A 21412-nucleotide genomic window follows, 5' to 3' on the forward strand; every position below is an offset into this window, starting at 1 on the left:
TACATATCTTGTATTTCGCACATTATTTCCAGATACATACTGATTTTGTTTCTTTAACTAACAGCGATAGTCTTTATCATTTAATCTGCCAATTATTCAACATTTAACAGATGTTTTGTTTTGTATAACGAACAGTCTTAAACCCAATTATATATCAAATGTACTGACAGATGACCAAGAAAATCTGAAAATGTTCATATTTGAGAAAAGAAAACCAGTGAAATCACTGCATTTTTACCAAATAATAACATTTAAATTCATAAATATATTATCAGAACGCTTCCCAATTAGGTTTCTGTTGAATGACTAATCAACTCAGCGCTACTGCTCTAGTGTTTTTTACAATGATAATACAAAAACTATCATCCTTAAGCTACCTACTGAACCCAAATTCACACATGTTTCAATTAATATGGCATCTTTCAATATTACAGTAAGATGCAGCTTTCTATATGTGGTTGATAAAGCCAGTCATCATTTAGAAATCAATAAAAACAACCACAGCACAACTGAACATGTCACATTTCCCCAGGAAAATGTGAGGGGGAACTGTGCAGCAGCCCGCCTGAAGCGACTGAGAATATTCCTTTTTTCATTCAATTTGACTAAATAGAGTGTAAAATTAAATGATGAAGAATCCTCCTTACCTGAAGCTGTCTCTGATGAAAATATTATTAGAGAAGCAGCTCAGTGAAGAACCAGCAGTGACCCTTATTGTTTCCAAGTAGCTGATTATAGGAGAGCGAGAGAGAGTCTGGCTCCTAGCAACTGCTGCCTGTCAGCGAGGCTTTAAGAGGTGTGTTCCCAGTATAGACCTGAATTAATCAATGAATGCATTCATCAGGGAATGGATGAATGATCTGTAGAAGAAAAAATTAAGGAAGAAGAGCGACGGTTTGAGTCCCTGCAGAGAACGTGTCATTTACATATGTATCATGATGAGAAACACACATGAAAAGGAAGCCAGACGATGGAAACACAGCAGCTGAGTGTTTATGGACACAAACGAGACAGAAATCAGCCAATGAGGAGACTAATAGAGTATGGAGCACGACTGTTGCTAAGCTGCTTTAGGAATACAACTGATTATGATACTTTATTAGCAGTTTATGTGTTGATTTTTGTCGAAACTACGTCATTTAGTCTTTAAATGGTAAAAAAGTACAAACGTTTCATTCAAAAAGTCATCGTTTCAGCTCTAAATTGTTTTATTTACATATAAAGACGAGGGAAACAGAAAGGAAGGGTCTGAAAAAGAGTGTCATGATACTTTGTCTTTTGTGGGGTTTTAGTGTTTAAGGAGCCAAACAAAAAGGAATCACCGTTAGTGAATCTAACAATGTCAAATGTGAAGATTATAATTAATGTCATTTCATTTCCAATCAAAGTCACTCAGCGCCGAATCTCCAGTTTTCCTTTATGTCTAAACAACCCTCCCAAAACAGAAGAAAGCAGCGAATACTGAAATGTATTAACATTTAATCATAACCCAATCAGGAAAAAGAGCCAGAAAAGTGACAAAAACAAGTCTTATTTGTCTCCTTATGTCCTGCTGAGTGTTTCTGAAGACCAATAAGAAAGACATCTTTAATATAACAATGATCTTAAGGAGGAAAAAAAGATTCTGGCCTTGTGTTTAACAGCATAACCACATTACAGGCTCCTCTGCGTCACCTTCTGCGCATTAACTGAGGTGAGATAAAAGTGGGTTATTTTCATTTTAGGCAAATTAGCTGCCAACCTTATTCTGAGAACTATAACCAAGAGCAATTTCTTGCAAACCACAAATGTTTTTGTCTTAAGGAGGATGAAAGTCAATCCTGTAGATCCCGTACCTGCAGTGTCCGATCTACATTTCACGTGACTTTGAGCCAGAGAACCGCCGGCTCCTACCTGCTATATCCGTATCGTGGCGTCCTAGTTTAGAGTCGAGCACCGAAGTGGGACAGACTGCAGAGCGGAGCAGCTTTCAGACAACCTTGGCCGAATGACTAAGCTTTTAGTGCCAGGAAAACAGAGACAGGAGGAGGGAGAAATGAAGAGAGGAGAGATCTGCAAGAAAACACGAACAAAAGGGAGAGGCAGACGAACAGAAAGCTGATATAAAAATGTGTCGGTGTTATTAGAAAGTATTTATATAAGTGTCGATTACAACTACAGTAATAAAAGTAACACGTTTTTGAGCTTTCACTGTGAGTTAAATAAACATGTTTGAGTTTATTTGAGTACCATACAAGGACTAGAATTAGGGCTGCAAACTAAGGATTGTGTTTTTGAGAATACTTTCTCAGTTAATCATGTCTATAAAATGTCAAAGCATGTGAAAGATGTCCTATAAAGCCTGAGGTGACGTGTCTGAATGTCTCATTTTGCACAACAAAACACCCCAAACACCAAAGAGACTCTCGGTTTACTACAACATAAAACTGAGAAAAACTGAACAATTCTCACAAATTATGATTCCATGCTACTCTGAAACATCTGTCCAGAGGCAACATATGAACAATAGCCTCTTGGATAACTCTTCAAGCACTTTTCCAGCAATGTGTTTTTTACATATTTGTAATAATACGCACTATCCCTCTTGAATGAACTAAGTAATAAACATGGAGGCTGGAATAAATGTAAGTATTTGCTGTAGAAAATTAAATAATGAATGAAAAAGAATATGACATTTTCAGAACTGAAATCATTACGTGTTGATGCACAGCTGCAGCCACAAATAAAAGGACGCGTTTCAGACTTTCGTTTGGTGCTACTTCATCAATCCTAGAGCCACACCCAAGTCCTCTGGTCTCAGCCTGCTTTGTTCTGGCCAACACTCTTTCTTCTCTCTCTCTCTCTCTCTCTCTCTCTCTCTCTCTCTCTCTGTCTCACACACTGCCAAAGTCACATTGCAACGAAGTCGGGGCAGACAGCAGGTCACACGCTCGTCCTGCCTGCCATTTGTTTCGTGCATGTATTCAAATTCCTCTCGCGTGTGTCTGTTTCTCTCCAGCAGGACATCATTTGGCTACAACCCGCAGTCAGTCCACAGCGACTGAAACCAGACGTTGCACAGACGGCACAAATATGAAGCAGGCACTTATTAAAGACAACAATTTAGCTTTCAGGGGGAGTGACATGAGCGTGGAATAACGCAGCCTCCAGAGTCTGCAGGCAGGCTGTCAGAAATGTTTAAAAGCAGAACCACGGACACATGTGATATGTGACATTATCGGCTGCCTCCGAACCACAAAATGACACAGTGCTAATTGCAGAGGGGGCGAGAGTTTTGCGTATTACTGACTTACCCTCTAAGGTGTTTTTTCACAATCTGGCTGGCTTTAGAGGAGAGTGGCTGGCTGAGCTAGATCTGTCCATCTGAGCCACAGCTCCATCAATCTGCTGGCAACACAGTGAGACAAACAATGCAACATCAGCACCAGCAGCAGAGCTCAAACACACGCTGTAAGTGGCGTTCGAGGTACTAGCTTTTGGGCTGGTTAGTGACCGTCATACATCATGATTTCCACACATAAGTCGAACAGATGGGAGCTTTACTGCACCTCTTTTTGGAATAAATAAGAAGACTTTTCAGTGTAATTTGTGAATCACATTCTCCGAGCCTCAAACCGGCGTCCATTGTTTGGCTCCCGGCTAAACTCAGGATAAAAACACAGTGTCCTTGTTGGGTAAACAAAATGATTAATGGGATTTTTAATTGATCGCTTTAGGGAAATTCCCTTTGCTTGTCTGCAGACCTCTGGGCGGTCGCGGGGTCAGCTGTAACGCAATGACCTCGAGGCTTTCAGGGATCCATGGAACGGATCAAAGACACTGCGGCAGGGCAGATGACTCCTGGCTTAAATGATTGGACTGGGGTCATGTGGATCATGTGGATGGGCTCTGAACCACCCAGAAGTCGACAAGGAGAGATAATGGAAATAATTCTTATTTGATTCTTTTGGCGATCATTCCTGGTGGTAATGATTATATTGTGACCACCATGTTCATGTCAGATGATCATAAAGGTTTTAAATAGAGAAAAACAAGGTTATCTTGGGTCATTTTGAACAAAACAAAGTTGAATGCTGACACCAGGGTTCACAGATTCTCAGTTCCTGATTCAGCCGTGCTCTCATCTTCCATATACTGTATATATATATATATATATATTATAAATGTTATAAGTTTAAATTAGAAACTGTGAAGGCGAAATGTGAGTATATGAAAATGTTTACAGCTGGTTTCTTTTGCACTTAAGTTGCCATTAAAAGCAGTAAATGCTCCAAATCTGCAATCGGAAGTTGGAGTTCACTCAAACTGAATCTCTCTATTAAGATTCTGCTTATGGATCTAGATACTTTGGGTGTTTTCAACCTCAATGATTGCAGTTTGAAAGCTAAAACTATGCAATGCTAACTAAAGTTCCTTTAAAGAGGAACTATTCAGCATGTTGAGGTTTCCCCTCTCCTGTAGTGAGTTATATACATGTATTTGGACACATTTGTTTACTTCCAGAACATAACAACGTCACTATGCTTCACTCGCACTTCTATTGGCTAGCGTTCCAACACATTGTACGTGATACGCTAAGGGGCGGGACATCTCTAACAAGCTAACCAATCAGAGCAGACTGGGCTCTGGTTTCAGACAGAGGGGGGAAAGAGAGTTGGAATCCGATAGAAACAGAATATAAAGAAGCTAGAAGCACCGTCCTGTTTCTGCAGAGCGAGCCTGTTGGCAGGTAGATTTAAAAGGATTCCCTCCACATTTAATAACACCTAAACTCCTTCTCTTAATCATCCCTGCGGCCTGTCAAACCCTCTGCTCTCTTCTCTCCATCTGCAGTCAGCAGAGCAGGACGGCAGGGAGCGTGGCGGTGCTGCTCTTTGCCCCCGGGCAGTGCCAGGGGACTGATCCATGCCCTGCACCAGCTGCTGCCTGTTGCAAAGAACAAAATCCTGATCTCCAACTCTCTAAATCTAAATATCTCTAATCTTTTAACACTGTGTTTATGCCTAAAGCAGAAACAGCCATAGGAGGAGGTTAAATGAATAATACAAAGAGATGTGAGAAGCGATAATAGATGCAGAAATTCACAGAGGGCCGGCTTTGAACAGCTGAAAGAATAACAAACAGCAGCGTCCTGCGAAGAGTCAAACCGAAAGACTTCTGCTATCATGCTAACAATCTGCCCCAGTGAGACTTAGTATACTGCAGCAACTCCTTTGAGGGAGACTGTGGAAAAAGTAAAAGAAATTCTGATATTGTTGGACAGCCAAACAAGAGAGAGGTAGGGTTTCTTGCTGGCTGTCCTTTCTGTTGTGGACACACAGTGTCTTTAAGTGTTATTCTCTCAAGAAACCCGACAAGAAGAATGTGTTCATGAATAAACCTCGACTATAGGGGAAGGCGTCAAAAAAGGAGCGAGTGTGTGTGTGTGTGTGTGTGTGTGTGTGTGTCTAACACTGTGGTCAATCTGATGGGTCTCATAAACACTTAAAGATTGGCAGCATCAACACTGTGATAAATCACTTTACGTCTTCATGTCACATGACTGTCACAGAGGTCAGCAGAAGTGTGTCAGCGGTCACACCATAGCTGACTGAGTCGATATTCAGGAGCTATGCAGCATCCTGATTTTATTTAATGCAGCAGCGTGTGTGCCTATGTGTGTGTGTGTGTGTGTGTGTGTGTGTGTGTGTGTGTGTGTGTGTGTGTGTGTGTGTGTGTGTGTGAATGCTACAGGGTGTTTGTTAGGAGCAATAAAGGACACACAGTGTGGGAAAAATGTGGCCAAAGTACGTAGGCAACACCCATAAAGAAAAACAGCATAAAGCAGCATGTTTTTTTTGCTGGGTTTCTATTTTCTAAATCATATAGAGTGAATTAATCAAACTCAGAAGATATGAAATAATTACTCAAACTACTTAAGAGATAATTCAGAAGTTCTTCTCTGTCTATATATTGTGGACACATCTCATAGTAAGACCAAAACCAACAAAGCATTTCTTCCACTCTCAAATTTTTCTCCCATATTTGTGACTCTCTGGTTCCTCCTTTAGACATATATTTGTCTTTATTCATATACTTTAACTTTTAAACTTAAGCTATCTTGGCATTGAGATTTTTTTTTAATGATACTCTGACTGGAGTAAACAGTACAATGCTTGGGGACTATTTTCAGCAGCGGATGAATACACATCTACTAAAGTTCTCTATATACTGCAGCAGGATGTGTACGTAGGATCAACACCCAAGTAGACCATCGTGGCCTTGTTTACCATAATTGTAAACTTGCCAAATGCATAGATTTATGAAAAACACACAGCGATGCAAACATACTAAGAAGAGGAAGACATGCTGATTATTACGCCACTGATAGTTGCCTCAAACGCCCATAATGCATTGCAGCAGCATGACCTGTTTTTGTTTAGTTTTTTTGAATGTGAGCTGAGAGACTTTTCTTCTCTCACTTGACAAAGCAACACATAAATCCACAGCTTTATGCATCTACGTCATGCTTTGGGGTTGAAAAGCATTCTGGGAAATCACACTGCAGCAGATGCATATGAACACAGAAAATAAAAACAGCTTAAACGTCAATTACAATACGCCTACTATGAACATCACGGATTAAATATGTCTTACTGTACAATGCATTGCCTTGTCTTTTTAAATAATACAAGTCTCTGCTACAATTTAAGCAGCATTTCCTGCAAGTTACAGGCTTTCAAGTCCAAGATTGTGCAGATGTTCTCTGATAAACAGCAGTGATAACAATGGAAACCCAACTACTTTACTGTAGTATCAATTCAAGTGTGTCCGAACAAAGGCAGATGCTATTTAAGATGACCAACACACACACACCACTACCTCCAGCACCATTGTGGAAGTGTCTATAAATACACCTGGTTACAGATGCATATAGCCGCGCTGACACGGTATGTGAGACATCGACCTCATCCTGGTATTGTCTTTCATGAAACCCTGAGCGATGCGGCAGCAGGTTTGAGTGTGATCCGACTGCTCAAGCGAGGGACGCCGCTGGAATGGAGTCGCAACAAAACAACACAACCATTTTTCTTAAAAGCCATCACTTCAGGAGGTCAGACTGAAGAGAAAAGCGGGTCAGCAGGGTTGGCTGACTGAAATCATTTTTTTTAGACCTTTACAGTAGATTGATGTTGGAAGCCCTCCCTAAATCTGCTGATGAGATTATCCCCATGATCGGATACAGACTTCATCCTCAGAGCCGGTAGATTATGATACATCTGTGAGAAAATTGATTGGATGTCACCGAGTATAAGTAAAGGTTAACTGTGAAGTGATTGTGTTTTATTGAAAAAATGAAAGAGACTATGTCCACATTCCTATGACGCTGGGGTGCTGCAAAAAATGGCGCTTTATTCCCTTAAAATACAACATAATACAGCCAGTGATTAGATGTATCACACAACATAATTGGGGATACAATTAGCTTCTTTAGATGTGTTATTTATAGGTGATAGTGTTGACTATTTCAACAGGGTTTCAATGGTGTGTTTACATCATGTGTGAATCATACATTTTGTTTATGTGCCCCTCAGTCTGCATCCAATCAGACACAAAGCAGACCCACTCAAAGATATGGGATAGGAGCATGCATTTGCTGACCAACTGAAGACAAGAAAGTGATCTTCTAAGTGCCCTGTGCATTTATTCAGGATCATTTGGCAGTCAAACGCACCAAAGTCACATTGAGTCTGGAGAGAAAGTAGCTTAAACAGTTTTAAAAAGTAGGGGAAATGTAGCAGTCTGAGCTAACCGACCACAACATTATAGCACCGTCATCTCGTCACATTTCTGATTCCGGATTTAAATTGTGGTTTCGAATCAGTGACCGCTTCCTAAATATGACATTCACAAACCATTTCCACTCCTAACTTCTCCAACTACACCTCAGTAAAGAAGCTCAAATCAGGAAGACATATAGGCACAATTTTCTTCCTGTTTATGGATAAAAGGTGAGAATGTAGTGGATTAGAGACGGTTAATGCTGAAGTAAGCTCAAACTGAAGATGCACTGGTCTTCAAACAGCTCCATAATGCTATATGAATTATTAAACTGAAAGATATTCCTATTCAAACACCATTATCCTTGCATGTGGTTGCTGTTGTGATGTTTTTATCCGACTGTCACTAAGTAGGAACAGCCACTGGCTCCTGCCGTGACGTCTTCATGAGTTTAAAAATTAAGCTTTAGGAGCCGCTCATGAGCGCCTTCACTGGGCAGCTGGAGCTGTCAGAGCAATGTTTTCAGTCTGGTTCTCGAGAGCTTACGTAATAACCTGAATGAAATGTTAATGTCAGCAAAGTTGACATCGCAATGAGGGAATTTTCCTGCCTGAATGAGCAGCAGGGGAGTCAGACTGCACGTCACCTGCAGGAGGTGGGAAGAACTTGTCTGTCCTCGCGTTTCTAAATAATTCAACTGTAATGACTTTATCTCCTTCCCTGTGGCATTTCATGAACATCGTCACGTGCAGCCACGGCTCCTCAGTGCTGTTGCTCAATACTGACACTTCAGAGGAGGACGAGGACGAGGAAAGGGGAGGGAGGGTCACCTCTTGAAGCATTTGGGCTTGTGGACAGAGACCTCAGGGGGGCTGCTGGTCTGGCTGAGGCCGTGCAGGCTTGTCTTAACATGTCAAGTGACTGAAAACAACCTCATTTCAGCTCCAACTGAAGCGTTGAAGAAACAAACCAATATTGTTTGCTACTGTTTTATCAAGTCTGTGAACTCTAACATGAATCATCGTGTTGAAATCACATTAAAAATAGGTAAATCCTCCTGAACTGCTGCTCTTAATCATTCAACATTTACTGCATTGAAACACCTTCTGTAAAGCACATTGGAACACAATGACCTAGATGTAAAGGTGTCACTGCATATGATCTGTATAATTAAAACTGATCGTACTGTCCTCTTAATTTGACATGCTTCTTGACAAAAGCTGCACCTACCAACAATCCCGGATTAGTTGTAGCCTGTCAGTGTTTGGTAAATTAACCAGCAGAAAATATAAGAAATGCCCAAGGAATCATCTGCATATTCAGTTTTTGGTCCACCCTACAGTCCAAAACCAAAATATATGTGGTTTGATTTCATACACGACTCGAAATCTGCAAATGATCACATTTGACGAGCTGAAATCAGAGAATTCCTGGCATTTTTATCTAAAAATGACTAAAGGTGCGGAGTCCACTGACTGAAGAAATACTTCAATAATCAATTCAGCTCTAGCCTTCAGGATGTAACCGCACACTTTTTGCTATATGACAATATATTGTTTTGTTTTGTGGTGTATTAAATCTGTTCAGATGTACCCTCAGTTTATCTGTGGCTGTTTGTTGTGATCAACAGGAGACAGTTTACACACCTCTACACAAACTACATTAAGCTCCATCCATTCACAGCAGCTGAACATCCTGGTGTCCAGCTGTAAAAAGCCTCAGCCATGCCCCATCAGGCAGCAGCAGCCTGAACGCCTCACACATGACGAACAATGTCACAACCGTCCGTGGGCACCTGGTAGCCCAGAGAGCTGACACAGAAACAGAAGACTCTGCAGAGCTCCAACACTCCTCTGCGACAGTAAAACCCAGCTCTACATTATGTATCATCATCCATTTCCAACAGTGCGTCACGTTTATTACTCCGCTGCACTGTCAGAGACACACACACACACACACACACACACACACACACACACACACACACACACACACACACACACACACACACTGAAGCCCAGATGTGGCGTCCAGCATACAACATCTGTAACTGCACATTTACGCATTATGTAAGAAAACAGCGTGACATTTATACGAGGCGGTGGCGATGGAGGGGTGAGGTGAGAGGGGAGGAGGGGGAGCCTGGAGCCCTGGGTGCTGCTGCTGGAGGGTATATTGACCATACCGTTCCATTTCTTTCATAACCATACGTGGTGTCATAACACATTTGAATGGGAGAGCAGCTGATGTTAAATTGACAGACAGCGAGAAACCCGCAAAAAGGATGTTTGACATTCCGAGCTCTGCTATATTCTCTGACAGCAAAATGTAAATACTGAGGATTTAAAAAAGGGGGAAATGGTGCTTACCTCCTCCACTGTGCCTTCAGTCTGCTGCTCCGTAAACCTCCCCGCTATAAAACCTCTTTTTCTGACGAGGAAGAGCAGGCAAGCCGTGCGCCTCCTGTCCAAAACTCTGGCGGATTTTACCGCAGGGAAACGTTGTCGTGCGTAATAACAGTCCGCACCGCGTCTGCACAAATCTCCCAAAAACCCGCAGTAGATATGATCCCGTTTCTGTGTGTGTCGTAGTCCTGAGAGCTTCTGTATTTGTATGAGGCGTCCTCCTCCTCCCACAGCTCCTTTCTGCTGCTTTTTCTGCTACAATCGCCTGCCTGTCGTCGTACCGGGCGTGCACTCGCACTGCGCGTCCACGTGAGGAGCGTGCAGGGTGGGAGTTAATATGTGTTATGGGTGGGTGGGATTTGGGAGGACCCTCCTGTGTGAAATAACAGTAATTGTTTTCAAGTGAATTGCCAATTCAATTAGGATTTTATTTCGTGTTTTTAAACGGAGTGATTGTGCAGGGGTTGATAACAGGCAGTGTCACTCAGCACATGACTGACAGGAGGGCGGGGCCAAAACACACACACACACACACACACACACACACACACACACACACACACACACACATACACACGCACGCACGCACACAAATAAATTTTAAAAATTGGTGACTTATAGATAGATGTATTTGTTTCATTATATCATTATAACTAAGCATGCTTGTAATGTAATTGGATGGTTTTAGTGATGTAGGCTAAAATGTGTGTGTTTTTAACTCTTCTTTCTCAAGCATGGCCAATGTACTGATCATATTTTCCTTTTGCTTCACTGCATGTTGTTTTTTGTTCTGTTTATCCATTAATTGTATTTTCTTTATTACTCAGCACTTCGCAAAGTCTTTTTTTCTATAAAAAAAGGAAAGTAAAATGATGACATTATTTGGACATACTCTAACCCCATTTATAAATATAAAGTCTTGAAATCAGCTTTAAATCAGTTAGTATTTAGTCTTTAATATGATTGTTTTAACATGTGTTATCGTATTACATTTATGTTACATTATTATTTGATATACATTTTTGTTATATTTGATCATGTTGTATTTATTTATTTTTGAAATGTTTAGTTAATTTTTGATATTTATTTGATATTCTATTTTATTGTTTTAGATGTGTTGGTTATTATTATTTTTATATTATATTATATTAATTTATTTTATATTTATTAGTGTACTTTTTTACCTTTTGTTAAAACTGCTTTCAGATGCAAAGCCTACATTACAGCCTGTTCTTTGTTTTATTCTATGTATGCTTCATGGAAAACAATTGTCAACAAATGGAACAAAAGAAATTGTGCAAGGCAGTTCATTAAAAGTCATTATTTGATGTTGCTTCATCTCAGTTTTGGAAACCATGGAGTATTTCTGTGACTTAATTATAAGAATGAGTAACAAATCTGAAATGTGTTGACAGCAAGCCCTCTGTGAGTCAATACTGCCATCACACAACACACCTCCCTGTCATAATGGATTTATCAGTTGAAAGGTCAGAGTGGTTTCCTTTTCGTTATCACCGTGGGGGGGGGGGTCGCTGAAATTCAACTCTTTTTGAGGTGCATAGAAATAACACACACAGAGAATCTTTGGTGAATCTAATTAGGAAAGATATACAGCGGTAGATCTCAGATAAACTGCTGCAGGGTGTTCCTCCTAGCAGACAATACCTCTGCTGGCAGGGGATTGACACTCTTTACCTTCAAGTGTGTGTGAGGGAAGAAACAGATCGCACACACTCCTGTGGCCAGTTTGAAAACATCCCACCTGTTTTCATCGGGATCAGTTTCCAACTTGGTGACATATTTACCAGCCAGACATTTTGAAAGGGAAATCCTCCCTTCGGCCCTGAAAGGTGGAATCCAACTCCTAGTCAAGGGGCCCTCGGCGCGAACATAGAGGCAGGCGTCAGCGTCCATAATGACAAGAGCTTCTCATAAAATAAAAGAGACAGTAGCTGAGGGCAGAGGGGGGGCTGCTGGAGACAATGGACCGGAAAGATTGACATGATGGGGAGCACATAGAGGACGGGACTCTTCTGTCAACGAGAAAACTGAGAGGGGATTCTTAAATAATCCATGACAAAAAGAGGACAACAAAGGGGCCTCTTGGAATTTCAACAATTGATTTCAACAATTTGATTCTTTTGCTTCTGTAAAATAAAACACCATATGCAAAAATTCCTGGATTGGTTTGAAAATTATTCTCATGCACACTTAAGATCTAATAGCCTTAGTTAATTGCTACTGATTTCATGTACATTCTAAATGAAGCTACAAGCTACTTAGCTTAGCTTAGCAAAGAGACTGAAACAGGGATCAATTTCTTCCACCATTTTCATTTTTTCAGTTTGTTTTTCTGGAAATTTTGAGTGTTGGCATATGATGGTGGATATCAGTGTATTTAGTTGGTCAGCAAATATTAAATATGCTTGCTTTAGGGCGGGAAAAAAAATGAAGGGAACAATATTTCACAACCAAACTCGTTTCTCAATATGTGGAAAATATCGTTAATGGAATCATCTTTCTTCAGAATTGAGAAATGTACCACCTGACGTGACACTAACACCTGTCTCAGTTCCAAGAAATGTCGGACATGCCACCAATTAATAATTTCCAGCTAATTTTTGCTTTGTGTAACAGTTTTGTTATTATTTCTCATGATGTAGCTGGGCAGATTAAGTAATTAAAAAAAACTAAAATAGAAACCAATTTGATAAAAGATCCTTTACGAAATAACACACATTGACAAATTGATACTTCACCTAAATCAAAACAGCAAGTTGATAAAGAGTCGATGTCAGTCTTTCTGAAACTGAAAGTTGAATGTCCATCAACAATTGTTGTTTTTTTTTAAAGTACAAATCAAATGAAATCAGATTTCTTAAATTCCTAATTTGGACTACTTTCATAGGTAATCTAAATCGTACTAATATGATACATGTCTCTAAATGGAGACTTGTAGCAGTCCTGCACTGTTCAGAGTCTTATGGAGAGAGACACTGAGTGATGTAGTTAAAAGTAACCTTTGACATCTGTGAAATGTGATTCAGTGATGCCATTCACCGTCCCACCACTCCTGGTTCCGACTCAACATCCACCCACATTTCTGCGCAGAAGTAACAGCCATTGTTTCACAAAAAGCCAAAATTCAGAAGATAGCTTTCTTACCCTCATTTTTCTTCTTCCCGGACATCTGAGTAGTAAATCGGGAGTGAGCAGTTAAGCTTGTGTGGCTGTAACCTTATAGACTAACAGTGTTTTCAACTAGCTAACAATACAACCAGTCCTCTTGACTGGAGTGGTGCCGACAATATAGGAAAAATAGAAAGGCACTTGGAGAGCGCAGACTCGACCAAGGACAGCATCTTATATTGTTTGTTTTTTTACCACTGCTTGAACTGAAAGATGTCTTCCATGAAAAAGATCAATGTGACATTTCCTTATTTTTGAAATGTGTACCAATGACATTGCAACTGGAATTTGTTGCATCCATTGTTTGGGTAGTTTGACCTTTCACAGCAGGCGGATCCTTTCCAGCTCAGTTTTGCTTTGTGTATCAGTTTTGTTATTAGAACCGACTAAAGTGGATTTTTTCCGTGTAAGCTGGCAGGTAAATACATGTGAAAATAAAATATTGCAAAGAGAGATAGGAAGCGTGACTGTGATTGTATAAATGTTTGGTTTATGTGTGGATCCGTGCCATCCTCCCCACAGTTATTGGTGTCTGGCAAACGCTGCATCCTATATTTCACCTGGGTGCTCGGCACCGTTTGCCCCTGCGCTGAGTTTATAGGGGCCAATAAAAATCCCTTTGAAGCGGGCCTCCAGCATTGGCAGCTAAACAATTATTACAACAACATAAACCTCTTTAGTGATACCAAACAATTAGAGGCCAAATGAGATGGATGGTTCACATCTATCACTTATCCATAATCCTGTAAGATGAAACAATATGGGAGACTACTCCTGAGCAGTCATAAAACAGATAGTTTGAGTTCAACAAGATGTTAAAAATTACAGCAAGCAGGGAGAATGTGTATCGGAGCCCTTTTAAAGATGAATGTGGTGAAGGAGCTATAAAGTGTCTTCAGGCCGATGCAGGAGGATCTGTGAGCCAGCTCTACAACGAGCCAACAAAACAAATCAAAACGTTTTATGGGTTGTTTATTGAGGCGTTGCAGCTGAAACTCTCTACTTCCCTGCGCCAATCCTCGGAGAACAATGTGAGGATGTAATTTTTTTTGATAATCTCAAGGTAAGCTGCAGGCTGTGGCAACTCTGGCCTGAGAAACCTCAAACAAGAAACAAAAAGTGTTTTGTGTGCAGTACTGTTTCTCCTTTTGAGTAATGTATCAATCATGGGACGTGCTTTCTCATGGAATATAAAGTCACATTTGAAGAACTTGACAAAACAAGCTCACCTTTAGGTCTATTAAATAGCTATCCTGGATGCCACCCCTCAGGAAATTGCATATTATAATTAATGTTTTAGGAAAATATGTATTCAGGATTGAGAGGACTTAGAAAATATCAGCAGGATAATTCATTCGGATCGAAATGTGTGCTTGTTTTTTTAGCTGAATTAACTGTGGAAAAAAACCTCTTCTGTTTCAGTACTAACTCATACTGTATATAATCATGATTGAAACATCCTACCCTTTATCCAAATACTTTGAGCACACTGTCTAATTGAAAAGCAACGAAAACCAACCACCCCTACACACATCACACACAAGCACACACACACACACAAACAAACACCACCAGCAGCAGCTGACCAGAAAGGTCAGAGGTCAGGGTCAGCTAAACTCCTGATTTACAGCACTGACCGTATATCAGCAGTTTAGCAGCTGTAAGGACATAAACACTAGAGATGATTCTTCACTGTCAGTTGTATAAAGTGTTTTGCAAACAGGGTGCAGTATATCCCACTTTGAAGTGAAAGTAAGTGGGCTTTATTTTACTACACACACAAGAGACCCCCGGTGGTAAAGATTAATCATTACAACACTAGTTTTCCTGCTCTCCACCTGCCAAAAGCGACTTGAGTTTTTGCTATATCTAGCCAGTTGAAAGAATTCACACCTGAAACCACATGTTGTTAATTAAAGTACCAGTAGTTATAGTTTCATATGCGTTTACTTTTATTCACCTTTTCATTAAAACTGCATTTAAAATACATGACGTATTTCACCAGATTTCTGTCACCTGAGCGAAAACAGACATTTTTTCTGATACAGATTTTCAATTTTATTACGGTTTTTAAATTTAAGAACTAAACACAGAAATAAAGTGTCGCTTCTATATGTCGTCGACACAACGCTTTTCGGTGACGTCATTACAACGCGCCATTCAGAAAGCTCTCTCAGCGGTAAGCATTTTGATGTTTTGCTAAATAAGATCATAACACTGTCTTTTTTTACCATCAAAGTCTTCTTTATTTGTTTGTATTTGGAATATGAATAACAATATTTAGTCACTATCTACCTTAGTGTTTAAGAAACAAGCGCAGGAGGGGGGGGCTAGATTTCTGTTGATTCATCTCCGTTTGTATCAACAGCTACGCACGAGCCTTTTATTAAAGCATACTAAACATGAACAATATCAGATAATATTAGAGTTTATTACTGACTTCAGTTATTGTTAGATACATGTTAGCTGGCTATTTGACAGGACAGTGTTAAGCCTTTGTTTTGGTCTCTTTCACTTTCACAACCAGCCGCAGATGACCAAGCGAATCCTCTGTTAAATGTGTGTAGCTAACTGTTAGCTTCAGTTTCCTTCACTGCTTCTGTGGAGATAATCAGATTACATGTGTGTTTATTATTTTACAGTGGAAGAGTGTGACTGCAGACTGCAAAAATGGTGAGTTAACTCAAATGTTTTCTGTTTTTGTGATGTGAGATTAAAAACTGAAAATATTCCTGCAGAAATTCAGAACGTGGTTAAGTTTGGACTGAAACCATGACAACTGCTGATGTCCCCCTTGAGATTGATTTAGTTTTGGCATATATTGGTAAATATCAGTATATTTAGTTAGTTAGCCAATACTAAATATGATTACTTGAAGGCTAGTAAAATAGATTAAGGATACCGTTTTCACAACTGACTCGCAATTTACCGTGGAAATAGATTCTTTCTTCAGGATTGAGACATTTTTAGTCACGTACCACCTGAGGTGACACACTAACCTGTCTCAGTTCCAAGAAATGTGACATGCCCGCATTTCATAATTCCAGTTAATTGTTGCTTTGTGTCAGTTTCGTAATTATGTCTCATGATGAAGTTGGGCAGATTTAATTCATCTTGTTTTTATGCTGCTGCAACATAAACATTTCCCAAATTGGGATCAATAAAGTAATTCTATTCTAATAAAAAAAACAAATAGAAACCAACTTGATAAAAGGTAATGTGGGAAATAACACACATTGACAAACTGATACTTCACCTGATTTCAAAATAGCAAGTCGATAAAGAGTCGATGTCAGTCTTGTGAACTAAAAGTTGAATGTCCATCACCTGCGTTCACCCAAATGTCTTTTTTTAATACAGTGCAACTCTTCAAAATTCAATTTTCAACTCCTAATTTGGACTATATTCATATGTAGTCCAAACATAATTTTGGGTTGTTGATTTGTATTAATGATGCGAGATACAAACAAAAACATCTCTGCAGAAACTCAGCTCGGCAAGTGGTTTAGTTTAGCCTCTAACTGAAGCCATGCTGATGTCCCCTTTTTGTCTGTCTCTCCAGAAGATCACTATGGACTTGTTTTTGGCGTGGGCTTTGTAAAATGAAAAACTAACTTGTCTTCAAAAATAATCAAATAATAGCTTGTCATTTTAAATGTTGATGCTGCATAACTCAAACATTCTTCAAAAGATCTCAACTTAAAGGCTCAAATGATTCCTTTGTGGAAGAATATTCATTATTTATATTTCACCCAGTTTGACAATAACCTCTTAAGTTTCCAAGAACCCTTTGAATTGGTTATTTATTGGTAATTATATTCCAATCAGCATCCACTCTGTTCATGTGTAGCTATGAGAAAAAGGACTGAAACATGGGGAACCTTTTTTAGGCAAAAACCTGTTGAAGGTGTTATTTATGTCTTAGAGCAAGCTAACAGTACTTCTTGTCCCTGGGGTGTTAAAGATAAAATGATCCTTATCACCTCCGTTGTCTTCTTTATTTTAAGTCAAGTAAGTTCCAGTTAGGGTTAATGTTTTTTCTGTTTCCTTTCAGTCCCGTCGATATGATTCAAGAACAACCATCTTCTCACCGGAGGGTAGGAGCCTTTTCAATAATGCATCAGATGAGGCTGCATGTTGTTTACTGTGTGAAGAGTATATTTTAATCCTTATTTTATCTTAAGACATTTTTCCTACAACCTTTCCTCATTTAAACCAGGAGCATGAAGCAACATTTTAAAAGTCTTGCCTCTTAGTGCTCATGCTCACGTCCTGATCCTGACAGCATTGTGTTTTATTTTCAGGCCGTCTGTATCAGGTGGAGTATGCCATGGAGGCCATTGGTCACGCCGGCACCTGCCTGGGGATTTTAGCCAATGACGGAGTCCTGCTGGCTGCAGAGAGGAGGAACATTCACAAGCTGCTGGATGAAGTGTTTTTCTCAGAGAAAATCTACAAACTAAACGAGTGAGTGACTTCTGCTTCGACCTATTGTCGTTTTTTTTTTATTTATTGGATGGCAGTGTGCACATTTTTACAGATCTTCAACTTTAAAAAAGGCATCTCATGTGACCTAATAACCTGGATTTGTTTTAAACAATATGCAGTTGCCTGTGTTTGTTTCACAAAAGATTATCAAACACATACAGGGAGAATTTAGCTTGTTGCAAATATCTTTCCATTTCCTTGCAGAGACATGGCATGCAGCGTAGCAGGAATCACTTCAGATGCCAACGTACTGACCAATGAGCTGAGGCTTATAGCACAGAGGTGAGATCCAGGCATAAACACATACTTCTTCATTTCTGCTCTGCCAAATGTTTCTTATGGGACAAAATTCAAGTATGGATATGAGTGTGATGGTCTGTGTTTTAGGTACCTACTGCAGTACCAGGAGCCGATCCCCTGCGAGCAGCTGGTCACGGCTCTGTGTGACATCAAACAGGCCTACACTCAGTTTGGAGGTACACAGTGGCGGCAAAATTTCGGTTTTGATAGGAAGAGACGCATGTTTAATCTGCATGCAGATTTTAACTCCTGATGAGATTTGAGATTATCCACACAGTGGCTAAATTATGATTTTTAAATAATTGTTCCTGTTTCTCTAATAATAGGCTGTCTTTCTTCTATTTGGCACTTGTAATGATTATTGTAGTTTTTTTGGACTTAGTTTAGTGAGCTTGTTGTGACAAAACCCAGGTTGAGATAAATAGGAACATTTCTTTTGCATCTTTAAAGCAATTTTATTTATTTTTACAGTCCTGTCCATAGGCATTACTTTGATTGATTTTGATACCAAGCTTATTAGTCATAATAACTAGTTTGGTTATTTGAGGAAATTGTAATCTTTGCATCTTAAACATTTCAACATAGTTTGGATTTCTGAATGAATCGACATGTAAGCGCTGTTAAATCAGATTCTAAACATATACAGTTGAAATTAAAATCAGACAAAACATAAATATATTTTTGTATTAAACATCTAAAATGGTCAAATAAAAATGAGGTATTGTCATTAAAACGTACATTTATGAAACTACTTTCACAAAAGCGTCAATTTCAGTAGTTAGGCACAACAGAAAAACTTGATTCAGTATAATGTAGTGTATAATGTATATGTGTGTTCTCTCACAGGAAAGCGTCCCTTCGGAGTCTCTCTGCTCTACATGGGCTGGGATAAACACTACGGCTTCCAGCTGTACCAGAGCGACCCCAGTGGAAACTACGGCGGCTGGAAGGCCACCTGCATCGGGAACAACAGCGCTGTAAGTCCCACCGGAGTAATGAAGGAAACACATATCTTTACATCTGATGTTTAGATCTGAACACTGCAGGGTTCTTCACACAAGAGGTGAGGGAGATAAAGCTGCAGTTCCACAGTGGGACACCGGGGGGCGCAGCTGCACACAGTTCATGAGCATGGTGGAAGGAAAAGGACTGGACATAAACAGACGCTGTGGCCTACTTACTGCTGACTCTAGGGGCAGCTTATTGTCCTGATTCATGGTGGCTTTTCAAATCTCAGTGGCTCTCCCTGTGTGAAGCCAACATAACGCATTGTGGGTAACGGAGCTTCCTCGAAGGACTGTGAGAACGCTTTGTTCTCTTTCAATACCCTGAGTGCATGGATGTCTTGTTTAGGTGTCCCCAGTGAGGAAAGACACACCTGATTCTGACAGTGAGCGCTGTGCTCCACACAGTGATGCGTTCAGGAGCACAGATAAGGAAGGTGGTGAAAGACTAGAGAGAATCAATGAAGTTTAAATGAAATCTTCACCATAGAGAACAGATGGGAGACAGTTTTGCACGTCCTTCAGCAGTGAACACAAGAAGTATAGTGTTCAAGTGTTTGGTTTTTTACCTCTCTGTCTTTTCCCTCCCTCCCAGGCTGCTGTCTCCATGCTGAAGCAGGACTTCAAGGAGGGAGAGATGACACTTTCCGCAGCCCTCGCTCTAGCCGTTAAAGTTCTCAATAAAACGATGGACGTCAGCAAGCTGTCTGCAGAGAAAGGTGCACATTTCAGAAGCTGGGAAAGACTATGACGTTTGAAAAGGCGTAGATATGTTTAGATCAAAACAACAGTTACCGTAAACACACAACCAGCATACAGAAACACTGCATGTGTCTGAACACCAATAATCAAGCAGCGAAAAGTTATATGTACTTATCTTAACGAGAGGTCAAATTACTATGATGGGAGGGGGTGACTCATCCCACAGAGGAATCTGAAAGAGCTGATTCACTCAGTTTTACGGCCCTCAAGTTAACTGTTTCTAGTAGAAACACGGGGACTCTTTTTATACACACACTAATATGCCTTTACTATTCTGGATCTGATATGGGTCATGTAGACATGAAAAACCGTCATTCTGAATGGAGCATTCTCAAATTAAGACATGTGAAATATGCCGATATTATTTGGGGTTTGAGAAGCATTTTGGTTTTTATGTTGTGTGTCTCAATGGCTTTTTAAACGCTGTTTGCAAAACACAAGGCCATTTTTGCCAAATAGGCTGTGAGTTTGCACCACTGTTGGTTGAATTGAAATTAAAAACTACTTTAAAACATTGTGAAAGGAGAGAATTGTAAGGGCGTAGGAAGCGGGTCGGAGAATGCACGGACGGAGTATTCATTTTCATTAGCCTCGCAAACAGCTTTTGTAGGAACATTTTGAGCACATTAACTTAGTCAAGACACTGGTAGGTGAATACAAAAAGTCAGTATTTAATGTGCGATCATCAGGTGGACAGAAACACGACTCTGAATGAATGCAAATGTTGTCCCGTGTTTGCTGGACGTGTAAACAGGTAACTGTTTGCTATCAAGTTCACACAATATCTTCATTGGGTTTGATTGTACAGCTTGTTCTGCTGCTCAATTACTTACCAATCCAGCATCAATTGAACTGAATCAATCAGCTGAAGAACTTTAATGCGACTTCTACCAACTAACAGCTCAATTACTGGATGTTTTAGTTTGTTAGCCTCGGGAAAAGCAAATGTGTTTTATGGCCAAAGACTGAGACACAGCCTTAAATAACGGCACTCCCTAAAAACAATAAACCGCCGGTTGTTTTCAGTGTCGGGTTATTTGTTGACGTTGAATGCACCTTGTCACATGGACGGGTCTACATGTGACTGTGTGACTAAACACAGATGACACTTGGCCAACCTGTATTGCTGCAGCTCATGCGATCATTATGTCACACACTTCCTGTTCCAACATGTAACAATTATCTTCATAACACCTGGCATTCCTCTGCAGTATCTGGCAATACGGTTCGTCACCTTCCTTGTGTTTTGTTTCAGTGGAGCTCGCCACTCTTACCCGTGAGAACGGAAAGACCTGCATCAAAGTGCTGAAGCAGAAGGAGGTGGAGGAGCTGATCAAGAAGCACGAGGCGGAGGAGGCCAAAGCGGAGAAAGAGAAGAAGGAGAAGGAGCAGAAGGAGAAGGACAAGTAGAGACGCTGACGTTTTGTGTGTGAGGATGAATGAAGTCTGTTTGTATTTGTGTTGTTTGCTACAATAAATCCACCCGATGAATTATCCACTCGA

General features: G+C 40.1%; 2 protein-coding genes across 5 annotated transcripts in view; one reads left to right on the forward strand and one right to left on the reverse strand.

Annotated features, from left to right (window-relative positions):
• LOC134882861 (unconventional myosin-IXAa-like) overlaps positions 1 to 10429 on the reverse strand; it is a 127684-nt gene extending 117255 nt beyond the window's left edge. For all 4 annotated transcript variants that reach the window (XM_063910883.1, XM_063910874.1, XM_063910865.1 and 1 more), the window contains exon 1: positions 10131 to 10429. The gene's annotated coding sequence lies outside the window, so the exon portion shown is untranslated. The remainder of the gene's footprint in view (positions 1 to 10130) is intronic.
• A 5016-nt stretch (positions 10430 to 15445) lies between these two features.
• psma4 (proteasome 20S subunit alpha 4) lies at positions 15446 to 21412 on the forward strand. Its single transcript, XM_063874051.1, has 9 exons — positions 15446 to 15534; positions 15998 to 16028; positions 17410 to 17452; positions 17660 to 17822; positions 18048 to 18125; positions 18231 to 18319; positions 18990 to 19120; positions 19743 to 19866; positions 21165 to 21412. The coding sequence occupies exons 2-9, from the start codon at positions 16026 to 16028 to the stop codon at positions 21317 to 21319; spliced, it is 786 nt and encodes a 261-aa protein (XP_063730121.1). The 5' UTR covers positions 15446 to 15534; positions 15998 to 16025; the 3' UTR covers positions 21320 to 21412.

Source organism: Eleginops maclovinus, chromosome 2, assembly GCF_036324505.1.
Source record: "Eleginops maclovinus isolate JMC-PN-2008 ecotype Puerto Natales chromosome 2, JC_Emac_rtc_rv5, whole genome shotgun sequence".
Classification (NCBI taxonomy): Eukaryota; Metazoa; Chordata; class Actinopteri; order Perciformes; family Eleginopidae; genus Eleginops; species Eleginops maclovinus.